At 37.3% G+C, this 26,613-nt stretch overlaps 1 protein-coding gene and 1 long non-coding RNA gene across 5 annotated transcripts in view; both read right to left on the reverse strand.

Moving 5' to 3' along the window:
- Window positions 1-1,025: 1,025 nt before the first annotated feature.
- Window positions 1,026-2,612, reverse strand: LOC130087748 (uncharacterized). The gene is made up of 2 exons (XR_008807382.1): window positions 2,397-2,612; window positions 1,026-2,366 (listed from the first exon to the last, which is right to left on the reverse strand). It is a non-coding gene; the product is annotated as an uncharacterized LOC130087748 (long non-coding RNA).
- A 2,763-nt stretch (window positions 2,613-5,375) lies between these two features.
- Window positions 5,376-26,613, reverse strand: part of igf2bp2b (insulin-like growth factor 2 mRNA binding protein 2b) — a 54,114-nt gene continuing 32,876 nt past the window's right edge. For 3 of the 4 annotated variants that reach the window (XM_056254331.1, XM_056254330.1, XM_056254332.1), the window contains 11 exons: window positions 23,266-23,571; window positions 21,572-21,706; window positions 21,239-21,361; window positions 16,213-16,348; window positions 11,980-12,111; window positions 11,729-11,797; window positions 9,494-9,610; window positions 8,742-8,816; window positions 8,478-8,609; window positions 7,977-8,090; window positions 5,376-7,134 (listed from right to left, as the gene is read on the reverse strand). In XM_056254331.1, the coding sequence (XP_056110306.1) occupies window positions 7,036-7,134; window positions 7,977-8,090; window positions 8,478-8,609; window positions 8,742-8,816; window positions 9,494-9,610; window positions 11,729-11,797; window positions 11,980-12,111; window positions 16,213-16,348; window positions 21,239-21,361; window positions 21,572-21,706; window positions 23,266-23,447 (1,314 nt within the window). In that variant the 5' untranslated portion in view covers window positions 23,448-23,571 and the 3' untranslated portion in view covers window positions 5,376-7,035. The remainder of the gene's footprint in view (window positions 7,135-7,976; window positions 8,091-8,477; window positions 8,610-8,741; window positions 8,817-9,493; window positions 9,611-11,728; window positions 11,798-11,979; window positions 12,112-16,212; window positions 16,349-21,238; window positions 21,362-21,571; window positions 21,707-23,265; window positions 23,572-26,613) is intronic. The other variant, XM_056254333.1, reaches the window with a different exon arrangement.

Genomic DNA, 26,613 nt, shown 5'->3' on the forward strand with positions numbered 1-26,613 from the left:
CTCAAGCACCCTACAAGCAGGATGCACTTTTATTTACAACTTAGTGTCATGCCTTAACAAATATTGACTTGTGCACTGATCTTTACCTGATGGGCTAAATCTACTGGAGTTGCACAGTACATTCAGGGATTGTACACACTGCTTACTGTTTTATTGGCTATATCATTTCGTTATACATCTATCTGTGCATGCATAATATAGCTAAAAAAACGCACACTACAAATCTTTCATTATCAGCATGTCACCGAACCTTTAAGTTCGATTGTTGTTTCTGTGGAGGATATGATATTATTATTTGATAAAAAAAAAGAAGAAAGCATTTCCATTGCAATATACAATTTCACAAAGGTCTACTACAGGTGCTACTTGTTTAATCACTGCATTACAGAACCTTTTGTAGTGTTTTCGGTCCTTTTTTGAGTCAACTTTAGCTGGAAAAATAAATAAATGTCTTAATGTGTACTGGAGTTGTGAAGGTTTTATTTTTTATAATAAAAGCTGTTGCTAGCTTAAAAGGTACAACTTCTGTTATAACTGCTTGAAGAATTTCTTCAAAAGCAGAATTCAATAAAAATCATTCATATGAAACATCTTAATATTTCATTGTAACCTGGTCCAGGTCCAGACTTTTTTAATTTTCAAAATATTTCTACAGAATTCTACACATGCATATTCCATGTGGGCCTACCTATTTGTAAAAAAAAAAAAAAAAAAACATTCTTGTTGATAACTGATATAACTGCAGGACAAGAATACTTTGATATGCTATAATGTTGCATAAACATCTCGGTTTTGCTTTAACAATCAGAATCTTTGAGCTATCAATGACACAAAAAAATCTTGATATAAAGATGAAGAAACATTTTTTTAAAGACTCTTTATTGCTCAAATCCATGAGGAGGGTAGTGTGACCCTTCCAGGAAACATAAAAGTGTATTGATGAGTGTTCACTCACATAGTCTTATTGTCCCCAACTCACCCAAGCTTGGCCAGAGCCCAAAGTATACCAATGGAATATGCCCCCCTTTTGCCCCGATCTGAAATTAGTTTTATTATTTGCATCATTTCCATTACATGATGTCATTATAAGAGTTAATCTCAGATCAGCATTAAAAGCATAGCCTTATCCAACACCTAAAAGTATTTACGGTACAAGTGGTCTATAAAGACATTTTGAACATGGTAGAGCATGAAAAGAAAGACAGCTGCAGAAGTTATACGGCAAAGATTATGTTTCATGTACACGTTTTCTTTGTAAATGATATGAGAAGAGATGGTTTTGAGACAGCTGAACATCCCTCCAGTTTGACACAGCAAAATTTTACTACAGAAACCCAAATTGAGAGGATCAAATTCAATCGTGTCTAATATTATTATTATTATATTATTATTACACTAACATTCAGCAGTAAACTGTAGATTATCCCTATACTAAACCTCACACAAATATGGTGTTAGAATCAAATTCAAAACTGACGTGTTAAGATATGACATCCACTGTCCAAAAACACACATAATAAAACGACAGAGCCATTTGCAACAGAGTAACATAAAGATACCGTCTTGCTTCTAAATGTGCCTATTCTGGTTGAAGAACACTACGATTAAGCTGTATTCTTAGACACTACATACATGTATCGTTCAAGACGATTATTTCAGTACAAACATAAACTGCAAGAAACGAAGTACTGTCAACCTAAATGTTCAGTTGCCCAAGAGTTGTATTAACCTCAATAGTTCATTTGAGCCAAACGGTCCATAAAGCAACGATCAGTTTCTGATGCAGAGGTCTGAAACCTCTTTCACAAGAACAAGCAGGTAATGTTGGTGCCTTGCGCTAATTCTTTTTTTCTTCGTGTTCTTTTATTTAGAAAAATAAAAAAATGCTCCAAGTGTGAGAGCTTTATAAGGTATACAAAATATGCAAAAGGGAGAAAAGACTGAGGTACCCTGTTCTTGAGGTAGAACGTTATATTGTACAGGTTCACACAAAGCTGTGTGGACTTTCAATATATCATTTTCATGTCTCAATCATGGTTTTATCAGTTGCTTAATATCAACGTTACGGTCTATGATTGCTTAGACGGTACAGTACTGGAATACTGGCTATTTGCATTTGATTAAGAGATACTAAAACCAATATTTGTTTTACTTTATTCCATTAGCCGTTTCTAATGTGCAACATTAAAAGACTTGATGTAATTTTTATCCTTCACCAGTCAAATCACCTTTATAAATTACAAAAAATGGGGAAATGTCTTTCCAAATAATAAAAAAGAACAACACATCACTTTTGCCTCGTCTTTTGTCAAAAACGCATGAACATTCACAGACATTTCTGTCTTCTTTGTCTGTCCACACAATGCCTAATGCAAACACACACTTGCAGAAGATACTGTGCATCTCAGCACAAGAAATCAGAGGGGGAATAGAGAATCATGTTGGCTACACAGAAAGTACATGTTTGCAGAAGGCATTCACATCATATACATTCATGAGTGTCAGGAAGACCTAAAAGGGCTCCCATAGGCTCCTGTCACAGGACCTACAGACACAGTGCAGATTGCACATGAAATTCTGCTTTTTCTGTTTAAAGGTTTGGGGTCAGTAAAGTTTTTAAAACAAATTTTTTGAAAGAAGTCGCTTATGCTCACCAAGGCTGCATTTATTTGGTCAAAAATATAGTAAAACAGTCATATTATGGAATATTGTATTTTTTTTCTATTTAAATGTAATTAATTAATGTGAGGGCTGTGACATTTCAGCCACCATCACTCCAGTCTTCTCTTCAGTGTCACAAGAACCTTCAGAAATAATTATAATATGCTGATTAGGTACTTTAGTCAAGTCAAGTCAAGTCATCTTCATTTATATAGCGCTTTTAACAATGAATTGTTTCAAAGCAGCTTTACAGAGATAAACATATAATTTAAGGTAACAGATTGTTTTGGCGTTATAGCGGTTCTTGAATAATGTTACTTCCAGCTAAAGTTAACTTTGATTGATTCACCTCCGTCGAAATGATCAGACTTTAAACGCGAACCTGTGATTAACGCTGACGGCGTCCACATGCTCATTCAGAATTCTATAGTTATGTGCTTTTTAAAATATGTGCGCAGGTTTGTAATTCATACAACCCAGCCTAAACAAACTACTTTTCTTGCCTATAAATTTTGATACAGAATTTTGTTTTATTTTATCACTTCGGGGTACGCGAGCCGGAATTCACAGCGCTTTATCTGTAGAGTGGGAAAGGGATCCTCCATAGGGAGAGGATAGTGGATACTTCAGCACTGCATTGTCATCGGGTCCAGGCGAATCTCCTTCGTCAGATCTGGACACGGCCTGGATCCGGCAGGCTGCGGGAAAACCTCGGGATAAACAAAGACACTAATATTAGCGTAGATGCCATTCTTCTTATGATGTAGCGAGTACATCAAGATTTAAGGGAAGTGTTCCCAGTTCCGGCTGACCTAATCTATGCAGCCTAACATTGAATTTATAGAAGTCTATAATGTATTATGTGTATGCTAGGTCAAAGAGATGTGTTTTTAGTCTAGCTTTGAACTGACAGAGTGTGTCTGCTTCCCGGACAATGGTAGGAAGACTGTTCCAAAGTTTTGGTGCTAAATAGGAAAAGGATCTACCGCCAGCAGTCGATTTAGATATTCTAGGTATTATCAACTGGCCGGAATTTTGAGATCGCAATAGACGTGAAGGACTATAATGCGTTAAGAGCTCGCTCAAGTACTGCGGAGCTAAACCATTTAGTGCTTTGTAGGTAATCAACAATATTTAAAAATTTATACGATGTTTAATAGGGAGCCAATGCAGTGTTGACAGAACCGGGCTAATATGGTCATATTTCCTGGTTCTGGTAAGAACTCGAGCTGCGGCGTTTTGAACTAGCTGTAGTTTGTTTATTAAGCGTGCAGGGCAACCACCCAGTAGAGCATTACAATAATCTAGCCTTGAGGTCATGAACGCATGGACTAATTGTTCCGCATTTCCCAATGAGAGCATATGGCGTAATTTAGATATATTTTTAAGATGGAAAAATGCAGTTTTACAGAAACTAGACACGTGGCTTTCAAAAGAAAGGTTGGTATCAAATAGCACACCCAGGTTCCTAACCGACGACGAAGACTTGACAGAGCAGCCATTAAGTGTTAGACAGTATTCTGGGTTATTACGTGTGGAAGTTTTTTGTCCAATAATTAGAATCTCTGTCTTTTCAGAATTTAGTAGTAGGAAATTACTAGTCATCCAATTTTTTATATCAGCTATGCATTCCGTTAATTTTGTGAATTGGTAAGTTTCGTTGGGTTTTGAAGAAATATACAGCTGAGTATCATCGGCATAACAGTGAAAGCTAACTCCATGTTTCCTAATGATATCTCCTAATGGTAGCATGTACAGAGTGAACAGCAGTGGTCCTAGTACTGAGCCTTGTGGTACGCCATACTGAACTTGTGATCGATAAGACATCTCTTCATTTACTGCTACAAACTGATAACGGTCAGTTAAGTATGATTTAAACCATGCTAATGCAATTCCACTAATGCCAACATAGTTCTCTAGTCTATTTAAAAGAATGTTGTGGTCAATGGTGTCAAATGCAGCACTAAGATCGAGTAACACTAATAGAGAGATACAACCACGATCTGATGATAAGAGCAAATCATTTGTGACTCTAATGAGAGCGGTCTCAGTGCTATGGTACGGTCTAAATCCGGACTGAAAATCCTCGCAGATATCATTTCTTTCTAGAAAGGAACATAGTTGTGAAGATACTGCTTTTTCTAATATCTTTGACAGAAAAGGCAGATTCGAGATCGGCCTGTAATTGACTAATTCTGTAGGATCAAGTTGTGGTTTTTTAACAAGCGGTTTTATCATAGCCAGTTTAAAGGTTTTTGGTACGTATCCTAGAGACAAAGATGAATTAATGATATTAAGAAGAGGATATATGACCTCTGGAAACATCTCTTTCAGTAGCTTAGTCGGTATAGGATCTAACATACAAGTTGTCGATTTAGATGAATTAACGAGTTTGCAGAATTCTTCCTCTCCTATAGCAACAAATAAATCAAATTTTTCCTCAGGGAGACTACAATGCACTTCCTGATGCGATACTGTGGTAGACGGTTGCATAGTTATAATTTTGTCCCTGATATTATCAATCTTATAAGTGAAGAAGTTCATAAAGTCATCACTGCCGTGTTGCTTTGACACTTCTGAGCTTGAAGCTTTCTTTTTCGTTAGTTTAGCCACTGTTTCAAATAAATACCTAGGATTATGTTTATTTTCTTCTAATAGGTTTGAAAAATAAGCAGATCTAGCAGCTTTTAAAGCCTCTCTGTAACTCTCTTTAACATTTATTATTATTATTATCAATGTTGAAAGCAGTTGTGCTGCTTATTTTTGTGGAAATACAAATAAGTCCATTTTTTATGCACAGAAAAGTTGAAAAGAACAGTGTTTATTTGAAATATAAATGTCAAATAAACATTATAAATGTATTCACAGTCACTTTTTAAAGCATTTTTGCTGAATAAAAGGTTTAATTTCCTTTAAAAAAAATCAATAACACTTTACAATAAGGTTCAATAGTTAACATTATATAACTACCTTAGTTAACATGAACTAAGAATGAACAATACTTCTACAGCATTTATTAATCTTATTTAATATTAATGTCAACGTTTACTAATACATTATTAAAATCAAAGGTTGTGCTTGTTAACATTAGTTAATGCACTGTGAACTACCATGAACACACAATGAACAGCTGGATTTTTATTAAGTAACGTTAACAAAGATGAACTAAAACTGTAACAAATGTATTGCTCATTGTAAGTTCATGTTAGTTAATACATCAACTAATGTTAACTAATGAACCTTATTGTAAAGTGTTACCAAAAAATCTTACTGACCCCAAACTTTTGAACGCTAGCATATGTTAATAGTAAGGGTATGTGTAATATCTTAAGTGGGGAGTACAGGATGTCAACATTAAATTCCCAAAGCAAGATAATCTAGATTTTCTTCTGTTTTGGGACTGTAGTTATTTTATGCACAGTTGGCACACAGACAGATCTCATACTGTGTGAGGAATAAGATGGCAATAGGGAAACATTTAAGAAAAAGAAACAGAATAAAAAAAAGAGAAAAGAGAACAGGGCAGCAAGCAGAGGAGAACGCTCAGACTCAGCAGTATAAAATTGAGGAACTGGAAGTGAAATGCTGGCGCACAAGTTAGCTCTCTCCTTAAATCATGTACGTTCCTTTGTAACATCACTTAATGGTTTTAGTTACCGTGCTGTACTAATTAGTTACTAGAAAAAGTCGAGAAACAAATCTGATTACTCGCATTAAATAGCCTGAAATTAATTTCCAAAAGAAAATTCTGTCGAATAAACCTATATAATGTTTTTTAGAATCTTATTAACATACTGCTGTGCAATTTTCCTATATCTTTTAATAAATTAGTAGACCTAATGGAACAACTAGACCTGCAAGTCTCTAAGAAATCTACCTGCAGTGTGCCTTCACCTCATCTAGCACTCTCCATCACAGTACACAAATCCTCCCTGGACAGCAATATAGTGCCGGCCCAGATCCGGGCCACTTCTGGTACATGTGGATTCCACCCGTTCCAGATATGGCCCGATCTGGGCCGACACTATGTAGCTGTCTGGGTCTATTTAGTCTCACATCAGCTTAATCAGTAATAAAAAGAGCTCAATGAATGATCAGGTCCATCTCATAAAAAAGATCTCTCTGACCTGATAACACTCTCGATCACCTTTCAGGTTCATTCATATCCACACGACCAAATGTTTTTGTGCTTTGAGTTCTTTGGGTTTTTTTTTTTTACTGCTGGTCCTCTTCATCAGCTTCCGTCTCTCTCTGTTTCTCGCTCGGTCTCACTCTCCCTTTGTCTATCTCTTTAATTCGTTCTTTCTTTTGTTGATTTCGATTTGTCCTCGCATGAGCTACATTCATTATCTGCTGCTTGCTGGCATCTGCTGATCATTTTGATGGTTGTGAGGATGTTGGCACCATTTGCTGGTGTTTCCGCTCTTGCTGTTTGACCTGTTGTACGATCTCTCTGATCTTGCGCTGGGCCGTCTGCAAACAAACACACCGTAGCCAAAGGTGACTGGAGTGCACATGTAAATACATCATTTACATAAGCTACTATTTTAAGAACCTGAATGAAAAAGTTATGCAAAATATAAATAAAGCAGCACACATGTCTCTGCCTACTAGCAATCTATCAAATAAATAGTCTAAAAGAGGAAAGTCAAAAGTACCAGTAGTTTGGTAACAAGTTGATATCGAGATTGGAAAAAAGGTGGTGATGAATTAAGGAATCTCAGGAATAATAATTGTCACATTGACGATGCTTTGTAATTATCAGCCAATAGTTGTACTCGGTTGCTAGATTAAGCACTACAACCGATACTTGTTGTAAAAAAGTTAATTTCCACCACACTTTATAGACTTAATCTTACATTGATCATTGCACATACATAAAGCACATCAAATATGATAAAAGGAGGCTCAACTGTGCTTGCTTGATGCATGAGAACAAGCCTTATTGTGGAAGCTTAAATGTGCTTGTGTGACACGTCAAATCATATTGGTTCTTGTGCATCAAGCAAACATGTTTGAACTTCAGTTTACCATATTTGATGTGATCTGTGTATGTACGTTGATCAAGGTTTATATGTGAATAAAAGCCAAAACTAAGACAATTGTGTCTCTTTTAAAAGACTTAAAGACTTACCAAACAGATTGATTATAGATTACTTGTGATGTCTTTATGGGTTGTGTGGACTTTTAATGGATGGACAAAAATGATGATGGAATAGGAAAAACAATAAACTTGACTTGGTTTGACACTGGTGTTTTAGACTCAAATAAAAGTGTAACCAGTTTAAGGCCTGGAGTAATGTCAAAAAACATACCTGACTGGCAAAGAAATGTCCAATAATCTTAACAAACACTTCATCGTTCTCATCTGGTGCCTGGTCCCGTGGTACAATGACCTCAGCACTGGTTTGATTCTGTAGCTCATTGACCTGTGGGTGGTAAGAGGTCAGAGGTTAGACAAACAGACCCCATTTAGACCTGATATTAACATTGAAATCACAAGAGTTTCATAGGTTTAAACTAAGGATGGGCAATGATGTTATCGAAGAGCGACTACTGAGGTTTACTTCAATGAGCATATGTGACATTGTTAAATCTGTTTGTGCCAAGATTGTGAAATACATTTTTACTTTGATCAACCTGCAGTCACATATTCAGAGATGCACGTTGTCCCTCGAAATCCGATCACAAGTGGTGACAGATGTATGTTACTACCAGGTGTAAATAGCAATCTGTCTCACTTGACTTGTGATTGGATCACCCAAAACAGATGTTAAAACCATGCTTAAACAAACGTGTTCACAAATCATACATACCGTTTTTCCACCTTTCCCGATGACTCGTCCGGCGGCGGATGAAGGTACTTTTATATGTGCCTCCAACTTCACCTCTTCCTTAGCTGTGAAAAAATTCTCCTCTTTCAACTTCCCATATATCCTCCCCTGTGCCTACAGCCACACATACACAGATGAGTAAAGGAGAAATGAGGGATGGATATAGAGATCGATGTAAAACACCCTGATGAAATCTGTATCCTGAAAAACAGGAGCATAAACGACGTTTGTCATTATGGCTTTTACCTTGAACTGAGCCTCTGGTGGTCCAGTGATGATGACCATCCTCTCCGGCTCATCAGGACTGTCTGGTGCAGCAATCTGCAGTGACACAAAACAGCACTTTCTTTTTTCCACTGTCTTGATTTAGGCATTTGAGTATAAAGGACAACTTAAACCACTACAAGTGTCAGTGATACCTTGATGAGATACAAATAAACTACATGTTTAAGAGTGAGGTAAGGTGATTACCAGAAGCCCATTAAGACAACCTATATAGCTAGTCTCTGAAGTAATGTATATTCAGCCATTGAATAATGTGTTGTATAATTGCTTTGCGTTCTTGTTGTACAACTGATTATCTAGTGCAAATTTACACGTGTCCCCTCTGTATGATACAAGTATTAATTATTTCCCTGCCGTAAATTTCATTATTCTTTTTCTGTTCCTATTTGGTAGCCTTTTTCCAGTAGCTGAAGTGGCACCAAATACCAAATATTATGGTCTAAAGCAAAAGTTTTAAAATTGGTCAGTTCAAGTACTTTGTTGCCACCAATATTCCCTCAATTTTTACCCGCACATTCAGTTCTAATCCAATTTAAACACACTAACTCTAAATATAATTTTGATTTTGGTCCAATTTTGAAGGTTTTCTTAGTCCGGAATAACAAGCCTTAGAACGCAATCTGGTCCACTCTATTCTTTCATTCGAGTCTCATGCTAAACTGGTTACTGTTCGCAACTGTAGTGGGATCAGCATGTGTCTCAAATTGTCTCACTTTTATTGAGGCTCCAGCGAAGTGTGCCAGCTCTTTAATGTGCTGCCCTTTCTTCCCGATGAGAGCTCCTACTGCTGGAGTGGGGATGAAAAGATAGACCACTTCCTGTTCAGCAGACTGAAACACACACACACAGACAGCCTTTACTCCTAGTAGTCAAGTCAAGTTTATTTATAGTAAAAGTAAATATATAGTAAACAGCACTGGCTTCACAAAATTGTTCAAAGAGAACACAACAATTTCAGTTATACAACTTCTATTTTAACCAAAAAGCAGATCTACAGAAGATAATGTACTAGTAGTATCATTTTTCAGTTCAATCCTACTATTTGTTTTGCTGAGATTTGTTGACAATATCACAGCATCTCTGAGCAGAGAAAAAGACAGAGATAACCAGATAACTAAATAATAGGATTATTTGGCAGGTTCTAAGACATTAGAATGCATATTTTAAAATGCATTGTAAAAAATGCATCAAATATATAATAAATACACGTATTTCACAAGGTTGGACAAAACTGATGAATCAACATACCCTTTATAATAATAACATGATACAAACTTTAAAGATGTGGAATTTAAAGGGTTAGTTCACCCAAAAATGAAAATTCTGTCAGTAATTACTCACCCTCATTTTGTTCCAACCCCGTAAGACTTTCGTTCATCTTCGGAACACAAATTAAAATATTTTTGATTAAATCTTAAATTAAAGCTGTCTCACTCCTCCATAGGCTTCTTAAGGGATCGAAACTGGCCGGCCCAAAAGTTATGAAAGACATCGTTAAAATAGTCCGAGTGACTACAGTGCCTCAATCTTAAGTTTATCAAGCGACGAGAATACTTTTTGTGCGCAAAAAAAAAATAAAAAAAATAACGACTTTATTCAAGTAATCATTTCCTTCTCTGTGGGCCGTGATATTTCACGTAGTGATATTGCGCAAAGCTTCTAGGTTGCACGTCACACACAGGCTCACTATTGGCCGACGCTGGTCATGTGTGTGATGCGTGACGTACAAGTACAACCTAGAAGCTTTGCGCAGTTCCACTACGTGAAATAGCACGGCTATACAGAGAAGGAAATGAATAGTTGAATAAAGTCGTTATTTTTGTTTGTTTTTTTGCGCACAAAAAGTATTCTCGTCGCTTGATAAACTTAAGATTGAGCCACTGTAGTCACTCGGACTATTTTAACGATGTCTTTCATAACTTTTGGGCCGGCCAGTTTCGATCCCTTAAGAAGCCTATGGAGGAGTGATCCAGCTCTCAGATTTCATCAAAAATATCTTAATTTGTGTTCCGAAGATGAACGAACGTCTTACGGGGTTGGAACAACATGAGGGTGAGTAATTACTTACAGAATTTTCATTTTTGGGTGAACTAACCCTTTAAATTGAATAAAGGATTTCAATGAATAGCAATTCAAAGAAATTCAACAGCCACAAAATAATTCCATTAAACCAGGTCAACAAACACATTTTTTGTTGGAGTCACTTTATTAGAATGTATAGTGAAAAGTGGACAAAAAGCTAAATGTGTGTGTGGGGGACTTTAAATGATAAAATTATGTTAAAATTATAATATAATAGTGCAAGTAGAAATTGACATTAACCAAGATTAATAAATGCTGTAAAAGTATTGTCCATGGTTAATTCAAGATACCTAATTATTTAACTAATCTTAACAAATTGAACCTTGTTGTAAAATGTTACTAAAAGTTTAAATTATGACCTTTTTTATTTTAAAGTTGATTAATAACTTTTAATTACGTAAATATAATGAAATATCTATAAATTAATAGCAGGTGGCATTTTAAAACTTTGATTATTAATATCATCTAATCTTTCTGGAAATAAGCTATATGCTCATGCATAATTCATGCAGAAAAAATAAAATATATATTTTTAAAAACTATATTTACAATAGGTGCATGAATTTCTTTCATTTTCAAATTCAAATGACATTTGTGCATCCGTTTGATACAACAACAAAAAAATCAGGAACTTAACTGGAATTCAAAAGACATTCTCATTCATTCTGAATGGTTCAAAACTTGCTTAAATCATGGCAGCTCAATGTGTCACAAACTAGTTATCTAGTGATAAAAAATACTTTATGTAGCATACATCTAATTGAAAGACTTCTTAGTGGGTTCAGATAGCCACAATATACAGCAGTGTGCAGAGTAAGAAAAAATTAGAGCTCTTTTGAGATACACATATAATAACAAGTACTCACCACTTGCTGAAGAGATAATGCTCCAGAGGAGGGAAGCCCATACATGCCCCCCATTACTGAAGAGGGTCCCTGTGATGGCAAACATACACCCATAGCATGTGGTGAGATGAATGTAACCCGAAATTAAAAAGAGAGAATACACACTAAGATGAAAGACAATTCACTGTCCCACACACCCTTTACACATGACACATTCTTATGTAAAGTCATTCGCAGTCAAGTGTCCTGATATAGCACATCCTGATACTCACCAGCAGGGGGCTGTAGTTGGCAGGGGTGGACAGAGATCCACGCAGACCAGAGGTTGGGGGGAGAACAGACAAGCCAGAGGAGAAGATCCCCAATGCACTCATGTTTAGACCTGGTATCATGTTAGTCTGCTGCTGAAACCAATATGGAGGGAGATGTGACTCTTAAGAGTATAGGTGATATCAAAGGTTGTATTTGTTAACATTAGTTCATGCACTGTGAACTAACATGAACAAACAATGAACAGCTGAATTTTTATTAACTAACACTGAGAACGATTAATAAATAACAAATGTATTGCACATTGTTACTTCATGTTAGTTAATACATTGACTAATGTTAACTAATGAACCTTATTGTAAAGTGTTACCACGTTAGCTAACTAGTCTATATAAAATAGGAGATTAAAATTTGCAGAGAAATATATATAGAAGTAAAATAATGCCAAATGTTTTTGAAACAAAAAAGCCTGTTGAATTGCACTTGGAAAAAAAATTGCATTGCATTAACCCTGCTTGTATTTCAATGCATTGTATGTTTAGGGCTTGCATTTTTATGGGCTGAACCTTCATATTTCACTTCCAAAATATTTAAACTGTTTAAAAATACAACCAATAATATTCAACAGGCATTTTTCGGTCCATTTTATTTCGCTTTGCAAATTCGACAGTAAATTACACATTGACATCCAGGAACTGCAGGAAAAGCAGTAGATTACCGAGCATAATCTCCATCTGCTGTTAGTCGACCTCACCTGCAGGAGGTGCAAAAGTGAGTGTTGTTGACGAAGACCAGAGCAACAGTTAGAGCAGCCCATTCATTCATAAAAACTCATTTACAGCAATGTAAGTGTATTTGTGATTATTATGACGGCTGTTTTATGTTAAATTCAGTGTCTTCACGGTTACTTTTAACTGTGTAGCCTACATGCATCTTTCTCTACCGTGAACGAGATTATAATATTATTCCCCTGATGCGGATGTACAGAACTTTATATTGTGGAGATGTGCTGCATGCAGTAGGCTATAGGGTTTCCCTCAATACTTCAAGATTCCCCTGATGGACATATAAAACGCTTAACGTAGCTTAATGGACTAATACAGTGATATAAAAGACCAAACTCGCAGGCAAGCAGATGGACTCAGAATATGAAATATTACTTAACGCGCAAAGTTTCCCAGTGATATACTGGCATAAATTTGGCTTGACATTGGACATTCGCACATTTAGGGACCGTCTCTTAAGTTACAAAGACATTGGTATACACGTTTCTAACTTCAATAGCATTTGAAAAGAACGACTTACAGTCATAAAACCAACTGTAAAGTGTTCATGTAGGTGTCAGACATAATGCGCACCTTTTAGATTTTTGATATTTATTCAAATAAATTGAAGTTTGCTATTAAAGCAACACCAAGTAACTTTTCCTCTGCGGTCGCCCTACAGGTTGGAAGCAGAATTGTCCTGTGCTTTGGAATCAACAATGGCAGACATCCCAACCTGCAAGAAGTCATTTCAGGGAGGTATATCTTGGTGACTGGATTGTTGACGGGGGGGGGGGGGGGGGGGGGGGGCACACTCGCAAGGTCTCTCGCTCTCTCCCTCTCTGCCGTGCTCGCGCTATGTATGTTATGCGCGCAGTATGTTCTGTCTCGCATGCGCGCAGATTCCGGGAGATTTGAACTAATTTGCGGGCATCAGGGAGACGCTATCAATATGCGGCAGACTCCCAGGCCACAGACAATTTGAGGAAGTGGTGCACTGGGGGAAGTGACGTATGCCGTAAAGCAGTCGAATTTTGTAGTTCTTTTTGTGTTCGGGTTACTACCCGAAACCCGAAGTTACATAGTGCAAGTAAAAGCGATACAGACCACGTCAGGCTATGGCAGACGTGTCATTCAACCTATTGTAAGTCGATGTACCATCACAAGGGTCTTGGAAATATATTATGAAGGTTGAAAAACTACATAGTGTTACTTTAAGTTAGAAACGTGTATACCAATGTTGTATGCAAATGTTGTATGCAAATGTTGTATTAGAGACGGTTCCTAAATGTGCAAATGTCAAGCCAATTTTACATTTACATTTAGTCATTTAGCAGATGCTTTTATCCAAAGCGACTTACAGTTAAACTAACAATAGGACAACAATATGCAAGTGCTACCCTTCCCAGTTTAATCTAATGCAGTACATGTAGGCATACTTTATATATATATATATATATATATATATATATATATATATATATATATATAGAAGAGAAGAGAAAGTGTCAGTATTAATTGATCAAGTGTTGATTTTATGCCAGTATATCACTGGGAAACGCTCAGCATGAAACTTTCCGCGTTAAGTTCATATTCTGAGTCCATCTGCTTGCCTGTAGCCTATATAGTACAGCCTACATCCCCAATAAGGTGCGAGTTTGGTCTTTTATAGCACTTTATTAGTCCATTAAGCTACGTTAAGCATTTTGTCTCGACGGAAGGGGAATCCTTGAGTATGAGAAGGTATTGAAGGAAACCGATTATAATCCCGTTCATGGTAGAGAAAGCTGATAACATGTAGGCTACACATGGAAAGTAACAAGGAAAGTTATTGAATTAAACATAAACACAGCTTTTGTGTCTTTATCATCTTTTCCGCATATATACTGACCCAGATAATCATCACAAAAACGTAATGCATGCTCAATGAATGGCTTGCTCTAACTGTTGCTCTGGTCTTCGTCAACAACACTCACTTTTGCACCCCCTGCTGGTGAGGTTGACTAACAGCAGATGGAGATTATACTCGGTAATCTACTGCTTTTCCGGCAGTTCCTGGATGTCGATGTTGAATTTACTGTCGAATTTGAACCACTGAATTTGTGGAAGCGAATTTGCAAAGCGAAATAAAATGGACCGAAAATTGCCTGTTGAATATTATAGGTTGTATTTTTAAACAGTTTGAATATTTTGGAAGTGAAATATGAAAGGCGAATATGGATTATTGAAATTTTAATAATGAAAATGTTTTTGAAATGTTTTGAATTGAAATATTCACAGCTTAAATATTAAACCATGTTGAATTTCAGCCCATAAAAATGCAAGCCCTAAAAATACAATGCATTAAAATGCAAGCATGGTTAATGCAATGCTTTTTTTTTTTTTCAAGTAGTGAAATTCAACAGGCTTTTTTGTTTCAAAAACATTTGACATTATTTTACTTCCATAAATATAGACTATTATTAAAAAAATGGTGCACCGCTTGTCTTGTTTTCTATTGCACAGGCAGAAGCTCTAAGATCAGTCATCTCTACAAGATACACTAATCAATCATTCAATAATTAATAATGATAATAAATAATTCAACTTAAATCAATATTTCATGTCCATGAATTTATTTATTTGGTAAGTGTTACTTGTTTAGAGCATTCCAATTTGAATGAATATAATTCTCCAAAATGATACGTCACGTTATATTTGTGTATGTTGGAAGATCTGTGTCCGTAAAACTGGATCCTGTTTCAACAATGTTATTTTATGTTTTTTTAAGAATATTTGATGACACAGAAAAAAACACAGGAAACTCTTTGGGTAGTTGTTTGACTGCATTCAATCCCAGGACAAGATTGGAAAAAGGTATTTTTCTACAATGTAGTTTTATAATTACACATTTTTCAAATCAAATACAGTTTTTTTTACTTTTGACCGAAACTCAACAGATTTCCATAGAGCGCAAACTTCCACATAACTGCACAGAGGTCAGTTTAGATTTGAAATAATCAAAACACGCTGAGTAGCAAACAGTGCAGTTTGGAGCACATGTCCATTCACATTCATACCTCTTTATATTTCATATCTAAATAGGGTGTCAATAGATTAAACAAATTATTTGACTAAATATATTGAAAAAATATATATATATTTCAGACTTGAGGTTTAATAATAATCATAATAATACATTTTTTTTTATAAAAGTCCCATCTGGATTTGATGTATGGTAGGTAAAGGTATTTTTCCATGATTTACTGATAAACAAGTATCTGGTTATGGGATTAGGGTGTTTAGGAAGAGATAACAAAAATAAATAGCATTAATAACAAATTATGCATAAAACTCTATTTTAAAAGTATCAAGTCACAATCCATGTTGTTTCAAAACGACTTGATATCTCCAGAAACAACTGATAGACATATCCCAAACTAACATCCATTCACCAATAAACTGTAACCTCTAAAGCTATGATTTACTTACATTAAGTGAAGCTACATCATTCTCATGGGCTTCTGAAAGTTTCTTCATGACCTCCATTTCTGCATTACAGCACTCCTCCACCCCTCCCCTCACCGTGATGGTACGTTCCTGGTTATATATCGTCAGGTCTTGTAATCTGCACAAATTTAAGGAAATAAGCACTGTCACATGAGATGAACATTCAATACATTCATAATTAAACCTCAATCTCTTAACTAGGTTCCTATGAGACAAGAGGTGTGAATCTTTCGGTAGACAGCGAATCGATTGGTTCCACGATTCATAGGTTTTCCAATCAATTCCAGAACAATTTATGCCAATTCAGAAGGATTCAATTCAGTTCCCAATGAGATTCGATTTAGATTAATGATTTAATTCTTTATTATTTGTAATTCTAAGTGAATTCATAGAGTTATTTAAATGATAACCCTAACGTGTCTTAAGCAGGATGCGAATTACACAGTGACCTGCAGGGCGGTCAGATATTCTTCTTAATGATTAATGAGTTCTTAATGATGCTGCATCAGTTTATTTTTATATTAAAATAAATTGGTATGTACAAAATTCATATAAGCCACAATTTAAAAGTGCTTTAAAAGTATTGAGCAATGTTAATGTATAGGTTATGCAACCTTAATGCTCCAGATGTTCTGATCTATTATTCTCTCTTAAAGGGATAGTTCACCCAAAAATTAAAATTAGCTCATGATTTACTCACCCTGAAGCCATCCTAGGTGTATATGACATTCTTCTTTCAGACGAATACAATCGGAGTTAAAAAAAAAATGTCCTGGCTCTTCCAAGGTTTATAATGGGAGTGAATGGCTGGAAGATATTTGAAGCCCAAAAAAGTGCATCCATCCATTATAAAAGTAATCCATATGGCTCCAGGGGTTTAATAAAGGCCTTCTGAAGTGAAGCCATGCGTTTGTGTAAGGAAAATACCCATATTTAAAACTATAATCACCAGCTTCCTACAGACGGGAGTACGCATCGATATACGGAGGAAGACTATCCCCTGAACCGACGCACAACGTAATGACTAACGCGGAAGCTCAGAGGAAAGAGCAAAACAAAACACCGGTCGCGAATTAGAAATTTTGAAGAGAAATGTCGGAGGATTTCTATATAATAGAAGAGGAGCTTCTATTTGTTGCACAGTCCTATTTGTTTAAACCGCGAGAGGCGTCTAAGCTTACGATACTCCTACATCCTACGTCATACATGCATCAAGGGTTACTCTAGTGGCGCAAGTCAACTTGTGTAGTATGCGTACGGTCGTCTGGCGGAAGCTATAAATATGGTTATTTTTCTTACAAAAACCCATTGCTTCACTTCAGAAGGCCTTTACTAACCCCCCGAAGCCGTGTGGAGTATTTTTTATCATGGATGGATGCACTTTTTTGGGCTTCAAATATTTTCCAGCCATTCACTCCCATTATAAAGCTTGGAAGAGCCAGGACATTTTTTATATAACTCATATTGTATTTGTCTGAAAGAAGAATGTCATATACACCTAGAATGACTTGAGGGTGAGTAAATCATGGGCTAATTTTAATTTTTGGGTGAACTAACAATCCTAACTAACTCACGCCGTAGCTATGTCGTGGCTGTGTGTAGCACATGTACCATATGGCGTACCCTGACGTGCACCTCTCCAAAAAAGTAAAAACACGTCAATTCTACAGTACGCTGATATATACAGTACATACAGGGCTAGATATTAAACTGTTTTAAAATCATAACTGTTTGCTATCTAACAAAACATTCATCGCAAAATGGCAGTGGCTGCATCTGAATTAAACAAAAGAGATACCCACGATACCCAAATGACAATTAAATAACAGTAGGCCTACACAAAATACTGATTTGAGTTTAAATATTTTATTAGCTAACCAAACGCAAAACTTCCATAAAGAAAATCTGTTCCTAGCTAGCGTATAGCGCTGACTTCAGTTGCCCGGATGAGCCGGTGTTATTAGTTTTTACCGGTGGTTATCGGGGAATAACATAATTGACCAATCAGATTCCAGTTTTCCACAGAGAAGTATAATAAGACTTAACTCTTTCCCTGCTATTGATGGAAATTCCCGTCATTTATGAGACAACGTTTCCCCGCCATTGGCGAAAATTTACGGCTTTCCGTGTTTTCACTGTTATACAGTAGAGGATGCTATGACACATCTGAAAAAGTATTTAATCTCCTGATCAAAAGACATGTGAAGAGGAAGCAGAAACAAGCAACAGCATATGTAAGCAGATGCAAAATAACGCGATCATCGACATTAAACAGCATATAAAATCAAAACTGCCTAATGTTACTGAATCAAAATGTCGACCCAGGAAGTGGTATAGGACTGTGCAAGCTTTGGAAGTGTTGATGGACTCGATCTGGGTTTTGATCATCGTTCTGAATCCGATCTGGATGTAGTCTTTGACAAAAACACGTTTTTATCTGCTTTTTGCTCAAAATGTTTTTTGTTTTTTTTTATGAAACTTACCCACATTCAAGTGTTGATTAAAAAAGATTGCACTAAGCTAGAACAAAACGTTTTTTTGTTGTTGTTGTTGTTGTTTAAAAGCAGATGGTCAGTTCTTTCTTTTGATATATTACATGTTCAGATATTCATATAACAAAATATTCTGTGAGCCATGAATGATCAAAAATGCTAGCGGTGGCTGGCAACTTAAAAAAAAAATGCTGGCGGTGAAAGACAGTGTTTCCGCTATATTCATTCTGCCGTGGTGGGCCGCCACACCAAAAATCATCCCGCCACAGCTGCAGCTTCTCAGTGAGGTCCGATATTGTGCATACTATTGTGTTATTGTTAAGCCCCACTAAAGGCATAAAAACATTGTAAAGCACCATAAAGTTTTCGTGCACTATATTCCAATACTTCTAAAGTCATTCGATAGCATAATATGAGCTAAAAATGAATATTTAAGTCATTAAGTTAAAGTGAATGGAAACTCATCTCTCCTCAGTCATTCTCCATTCAGCATTCAAACAGCGCGTCGCGTTCGGTTACGACAGTGACACTCTCTTCAAGATCAATGTTCCCATTATTATACTTTATTTGTAGATAAAGGTCTATGGTTTGCATAAAATGACTTTATCTTGCTGGAGTTTATTGCGCTTTCTAAATAATATTCCTTTCTCCCGGGCGTCTGTTATATTGCAGCCTGTTTAAACACCTGGCACAAGGGGGCGTGGCCCATGGGAATATCATTTAATGGGCGACGCCCCCTCCCCCTGGGGAAATGGGCCTGCCACCACAGCTGGAAAAAATCCTAGAGGAAACACTGGAAAGAGTTAAATGCCTTCTGCTTGCCTAAATAAACAATGATACCAGTAAAATTGGGGTATTTTATCTTATAGAAAATAACAGTGAATTTCCATGCATTAATACAATTTATAAATATTTTTATAATTTAATGTTTATATATTAAATCGCTAACGAATTGTAATTCATTCGATTCTTAGCATTTTAAATCGATTAATGAATTAAATGATTCCCGATTTTAAAAAATCCATGTTTCAAGATCAATGCATATGCTTCAGTAGGATTTGTAATTATAAATTAAATATTAAATTATATTATAAATTAAATATAATTAAATATGCATCGAGAAAATTAGTGAATCATTACACCCCTATAAAAGACATTGTTCGCGGTTTTAATGGATGTAGAACCAGTGGCGGATTTAGCAAATTGGGGGCCCAAAGCGAAGGTACGTATGGGGGCCCCCCATCCCATCTTTATGACAACGGGAAAAAAAAATTACCGACTGAATGGTAGGAAAAGCTAATCTACGGGGAAGTAAAGGTTGGAGAGGAGAAAAAAAAACCCTTCCCCAACAGAGAATAAGGTTTCAGATAACACCTGGCTTTGCCAAAATGCCAGGAAACCCAGCACTGTTTATTCTTTTTTTTTAAGATCAAATCAATATCAATATAACCAGCAAGACACATAGTTAGGGTAAACCCCCACAAACAGCCATATTAGCAAATATTGCCAAGATGAATAATTGACTTTGTATGAGGTTGCAATTGGCATTGCACATGAGATTGACATTTAAAACATTCTACAAACAAACATTTTTATAGGTTTATATATTTTATAATGTAATAATTTCACAGTTAATCTACAAATGAATGTAGAGACAACATAAAGACAGTATATTTTAAATACTTGTTTAATGGCATCTTTTTATGAATGAAGGTCAGTATCACTGATACTAATACAGCTATTGATGTCTGGGTAAAAATGATTTTTTCCCCCTAATTTTAAACATTAATTATAGCCAGCCATCCAACATTACAGTGTAATTGAAAGCCAAAAAATTTACATTTTGTTAGGCTTCAAAAAATATATAACTTTTAATTTACGTGAACTTAAAACAATCATCAGATAAACCCATAATAAATGTCATATTTACTTTTGCCCTTTCAGTATAACAGTAACGTTATAACTTACACGTTATCCTCAACTAGCGTCACTTCACAGCTGCTGCTGTAGCGGCATGTGTCCCCAACAGTAGGCGTAAAAAAGTTTGTCATTTTTGGCAGCGTTGCCAAATACATATCGGCGTCTTTTGTCTTTTTTTCTTTTATTTGAGCCGCTTGGGTAACTTCGTTTCATTTTCGCGTTTAGACTCGTCTTGCTTCGTTGTGTACTTCCCAGTCCTCCAGTCATGTTTATCTCTCGCGGTTTCGCGCCGCGCGCCGTTCGGACTAGTCCATTTTATTGCGAAAGTAGGGGGTGTTATGTGTAGGGACAGATAACCATGAACTGGACATTTAAACTACTACTTTAACATTTCAACGTATTTCTTAAGAATATTAATAACATTTACTATGCCTTTGAAGCGTTCATGATGATAAGGGGCTTTTTCTTTTCTTTTATATATATATTTTTTGAGGTTGGTTGGGGGGCCCCCCTACTACGACCGCTGGTAGGGGGCCCCAAGCAGCCGCCTACCTATGCCTCTATGTTAAGACCGCCACTGTGTAGAACACACTTACGCAGAAATGGTGATCTTGGTCCCTGTATCTTGCTCTATCTTCTTCAGGTTCCTGCCCTCCTTCCCTATGAGTCTCCCAACAAGGCTATTGTGGGCCAAGATCTTCAGAGGAACCTCCTCAACACTGTCACAGAGAGAAAGTACACAATATTGTTTGTTTGTTTATTCATGTATTTATTTATTTATATTTTGAACTGGTGCAGTTTGTACTTACACCATAAGCTTATTTACATATAAACATGGTTTTAAATTATTTGTCTTTAAAAAAAAAAATCCTAAAGCGAATGAAGCATGTAAAACTTAAATATGCCCTACAGTCAGATGAAATACTGACATCTTGGTGTCATTAGCCTCTTTTTCCATGATTTCCAGGATCATCCTGCAGGCTTGTGAACAGCCCTCTTTAGATGAGTGGATAGTGATGGCCTTCTCAGTCGCCCCAGCATTCTCTTTACGATGGATATCTACCCTGAGACAGAGAGAGAATTTATCACATTTTTGAACTACATTGTCACATGCTAATGAAGATGGTTTGAGCAAAACAGAGAACAGTTTATAATCTCAGAAATAAGAATGACTGTGCACTGTTCACATTTATTTTATTTTATTATTTATATAGCGCTTTTTACAATACAGATTGTTTCAAAGCAGCTTTACAGAGATAACAGGAAAATAATGCAACAAGTTTGTTTCCAGAAGAAAATAGCGTCACAGTCCAGCTTAAGTACAGTGATGTTTCATTTTGTTGTAAAAAGTTATTCCTTTAGTTAATTTATATATATAGCCGCTCTGGAGAAAACCGTGATGTCATCGTCCAGCTCAGTTCAGTTATCATACAATGGTGTCAATGCAGGCAGATCAATATTATTGTTGAATATTAAATTAAATGTTAAATTTAATGTCCCCAACTAAGCAAGCCAAAAGTTAATGGCAACAAAGGTGAAAAAAGGCGAAAAGGCGACAGTGGCAAGGAACCAAAACATCAGGTGGCAGAATGGATGTAAAATTATCTCGTAATTCTGAGATAATTAACTCGTTAATTCAGAAAAACAGAGCAAAACCTTTTTTTCCATGAAAAATTTTCTCGTAATTCTGAGATAATTAACTCGTTAATTCAGAAAAACAGAGTAGATTTTTTTCCTCAAGTGAATGCAATATGCTTCCGTAGAATATGCCATTACGTAGCAGCAAACCGGATAGAGCACCGACTCATTAGCGTGACTCTCACTAGCTGGCCTCCGTTACACACGCAATCCAAGAGTGGATGTTTGTTTATCATAGCAGAAGCGCAACAAAATAATGCTTCACGAAAAATAAAGCGCAGATGATGAACGAAGCGCCAAAAATGAACATACAGTACACAGTAATAATTTCAAACAAGAGTTGGTTGTTAGTGGCCATTCAACAGCACAGCATCTCGAGACACACAATGACACTCAAACTCAGTGTTAGTCATGTGTGGAGCCAAATCAAAGCAACCTTCTGTTTTCAGGCCTTCTTGCTTAGCTCTCTACAGCGCTGGAAAGCTTTTCTAATATTAACACGGGTCCTAAAGCTCTTGCCCAGTCATAACCCTTAATTTTCCAGTGATTCCTTCTGAGCTTTTCTCTTTTGTATTGTGTCTCATCTCTATTTCCTGCAGTCTCTCTTCAAATCTTCCTCTTGCTCGTTCTCTCTAATGCTCATCGGCTACACATGTATGTTGTTGTTTGGTCGTGTGTCGGTCCGACTAACATTGATGATATATTGGTTTAACCACTATTACAAAATCCAAATTCTACGTTTTTAAATGTATCAAGTAGGTGATTTTTAATTAACTATCTGCAGTTAGAAGGATTAAAATGCAAAAAGTAAAACCAATTATTTTTTCAGCCATAGCAAGGTGTTGATTATCGGCACAGAAATGTCATATCAGTGTATTCGTATTAGTGACATTAAACTATAATAGCTATTACATCTTTAAATTATAATATTTAACACATTACTAATTAGACATGTACTGATTGAAAAAATATCAAGACTTCTTACTTGGACTGTGTCTGCTTTGTGATGTTCTTTATGGTGAGTCCCTCTTTTCCAATGATGGCTCCCACAAACTGAGTGGGTACTAGGATTCTTAGTGGCAGTTCTTGCTGACGCTGCCTCGGCCCCTGGGGGCCTCCCATCGCCCCTGGCTGACCAAACTCCTGCTCCCGACTTCCTGTCCCCATTTTAGATGCCCCTCGCGGGACCTGGGGTCTTCCACCCCCGTCCCTTCCTGCCTCCTCGTCCAGTATGTACGACACACTGAAGGAGTGATTCTCAAAACGGTGGCCTGTCAACTTCTCAACAGCCCTGGAGATAAAGGAGAGATCAAGAGAGAGTAAATAACAGACACAACAAGGATCATAAAGCATTGGTTACACTGGCTAGGGGTGTGAGATATCACGATTTTAGATTGTGAATGATTAAAATGTCTCCACAATCTGCCTTTGAAGAAAGATCATAGTATCATGCTACAGTGCACATTCTAACAATTGCAGTTCTGGTACCACCGTCCCAACATACTGTACAACATTCCCATCACATGTTTAGCAATGCAGGGGTAGAGTTACGCTCATGTGGCATTGCAGTTCTTCGCCATCACGGCATCAGTTTACATGCGTTTTAAAGCATTGCCAGTTAAACTTTCTATTCGCACGCTGTTCTGACATAAGTTTTTCTAAAGCGTATACCCGAAGAGTGTGCACACTAAAAGCCTGTCACACAGCGAGTGAGTACTGAACTAAGTTCTCTTTCGTGTCTTATTGCGCTAACACGGTCAAACATATACACAAGGTTTACATAAACAGTCGATTGTACTGTATCTTAAAGCTGCTGTAGGTAACTTTTGTAAAACATTATTTTTTACATATTTGTTAAAACTGTCATTATGTCCTGACAGTAGAATATGAGACAGATAATCTGTGAAAAAATCAAGCTCCTCTGGCTCCTCCCAGTAGTCCTATTGCCATTTGCAAAAATACACCGCTCCCGGTCAGAAACAACCAATCAGAGCCAGGAGGAATGTCTTAGCAGTGTCAATCACGCTCGTGTACGCGCTGATCACACCCCTCTCTTGCACAGCGCGTACCGTCGTTCAAACTCAAGATTGCCGGTGTGCCACAGCTGTGATAATGGCGGAGAAACAACCTAAACTGCCAATTTCTCGAGTGGCACCTGCTCATAAAACAAAGACGGGTAAAAGGAAAAAGACCGATGACGATAAACAAGCGAAAAAGAAAGAATTAGACAGAGCCCATTAACTCTAGCCGCGTAACATGTAGATAAAATGTCACGCACTGTGCAAAGCAACAATTGAAACCTGCTAATTCACTGGCTTGTCATGTTGCTGAAATAATGTTGTGGCGAGCAGGACGAGGCCGAGGGATGTGAGAGCGGCGCGAGGCCGGCGGCGTGAGTGATAATGAACGACACCTGTGAGACGCACCGGTCTCGCATCTTTCACGGAGGAGCGGAAGCATAAAGGAGGAGCGACAACAGTGAAGATCGAGAGAGGAACAGGCCTGATTTTACGTTGTGATTTTATGTTCTGTTTTGTGTGCCAGCAGTCGTCCATGAGGGGCTGCTGGCTTGGGGCGGCAGTGGCTCAGTGGTTCATGTAGGTTGTCTGCGAACCGAAAGGTTGGTGGTTCAATCCCCGGTTCCACCTGACCAAGTGTCGAGGTGTCCATGAGCAAGACACCTAACCCCGGCTGCTCCCGACGAGCTGGATGGCGCCTTGTATGGCAGACACCGCCGTCGGTGTATGAATGAGTGTGTGAATGGGTGAATGTGAGGCAAATGTAAAGCGCTTTGGTGGCCATTGGGTCTGTGAAAGCGCTATATAAATGCAGTCCATTTACTATTTACCATTTATACTTTCATTTTGTATTTGTTTATTTATTATTAAACTTGTTGAACGTTTGCCGGTTCCCGCCTCCTTCTTCCCATAACAACTGAACCCCGTTACAAATGTACTGGCAAACCTTATCTAGCATTAGGCCTACATATCGCTAGAATAATTACTTGAATTATATTATATATGTTACGTTAGTTACCGTTATATTATCTTACTAACTATTTATAACTTATAGAAAGGGTGCAACGTTATAAATTTACATTACATGTATTGCAAAATACGTAATAATTTGAGGACCAAGTTTGTAGTCAAAGTATGGGCAGGCCTTAGTCAATGTAAAGCATATTGTTGATGTTTCGTCCCTACTAGTGAATGTGCTATAACTGGTTATCCGCCGTCATCGGTGGCCCTACTTACTAGCCTGCGCGTTCACGACAGGCTCCGCTGTGGAGGGAGGGCTGTAGCGCAGCAGAGAGCATGGAGGTGGGACCTGTAAGTTGTGCTTGTTCAAATTTTCAGGCTAAGTCAACGTTTTCTCAAAACTCCCTACTGCAGCTTTAAAGGCACACTATGCAAGAATTGTACCTTAATATAACAGCTTCAAAGTCATATCGGTGGTAAACAAACTCATAGTAGGGCGAATCATCCTGGTTGTAAAGCTTGGGGAAGACGCCACTGGAAAAACCAGCAATGCAAGTTTGAGAGGAGCGCCCCCGACAAATCTCGCGAGAATCACGACATGCTTTACGGCAACGACGTCACACACATCAACAACATATGAAGCACGAAGACACTTGCGCGGATTTCAGACGTGATACTCGACGATGGAAAAAGCAAAGAAAACGCGGTCGGAAGAGACTAGGAAAAGGAAAAGAGAATCTGACCACGTGAGTAACCAGACAAGAGTCTCACTCGGTCGGGCTTTCACTAGTTGGCGCGAGCTAAAAAGCAGCACTGGATGCAACAGTGATGCTGACCTGGCGATCTTGTTGATGGACTAGTAAGTAAATCTTTCTAAGTTTGTGTGCATTTTATTTAGTGATTTCACCGGAATGAATAGAGAGTCTCCGCAACGGCGATAGATTGAAGAGCGTGTCCGAGTGAAGACTGTGCGTGCACCGCCACAAGAGACATTATGTTTCCATGACACTGATAGCAGCGGACACGAGCGCTCAGGTTGAGTTCAAACAACTTATTTAAAGGCACACTATGCAATATTTGTACCTTAATATAACAGCTTCGAAGGGGTATCAGGCCGTGAGTGCAGAGACGCTCTGCGTGAGTGGTATTTACGACAGTAACGTTAAATACAAGTACTCCACAGTGACTCTAGGGGTCGCTGTTTGACAAAAACGGAATTCCTGCATAGTGTGCCTTTAAGTGAATGTTAACCATGTTAATCAAACAACAAAGAGAAAATCACTCACTGATCTTGACTGAAAAACTTCAGTAGCTTTAAGAATCAGTGAATATTTAATTCATACAGTGAAGTGTAG

The sequence above is a fragment of the Rhinichthys klamathensis genome, unplaced genomic scaffold (assembly GCF_029890125.1).
Source record: "Rhinichthys klamathensis goyatoka isolate OS25496 unplaced genomic scaffold, OSU_Roscu_1.1 h1tg000111l_1, whole genome shotgun sequence".
Classification (NCBI taxonomy): domain Eukaryota; kingdom Metazoa; phylum Chordata; class Actinopteri; order Cypriniformes; family Leuciscidae; genus Rhinichthys; species Rhinichthys klamathensis.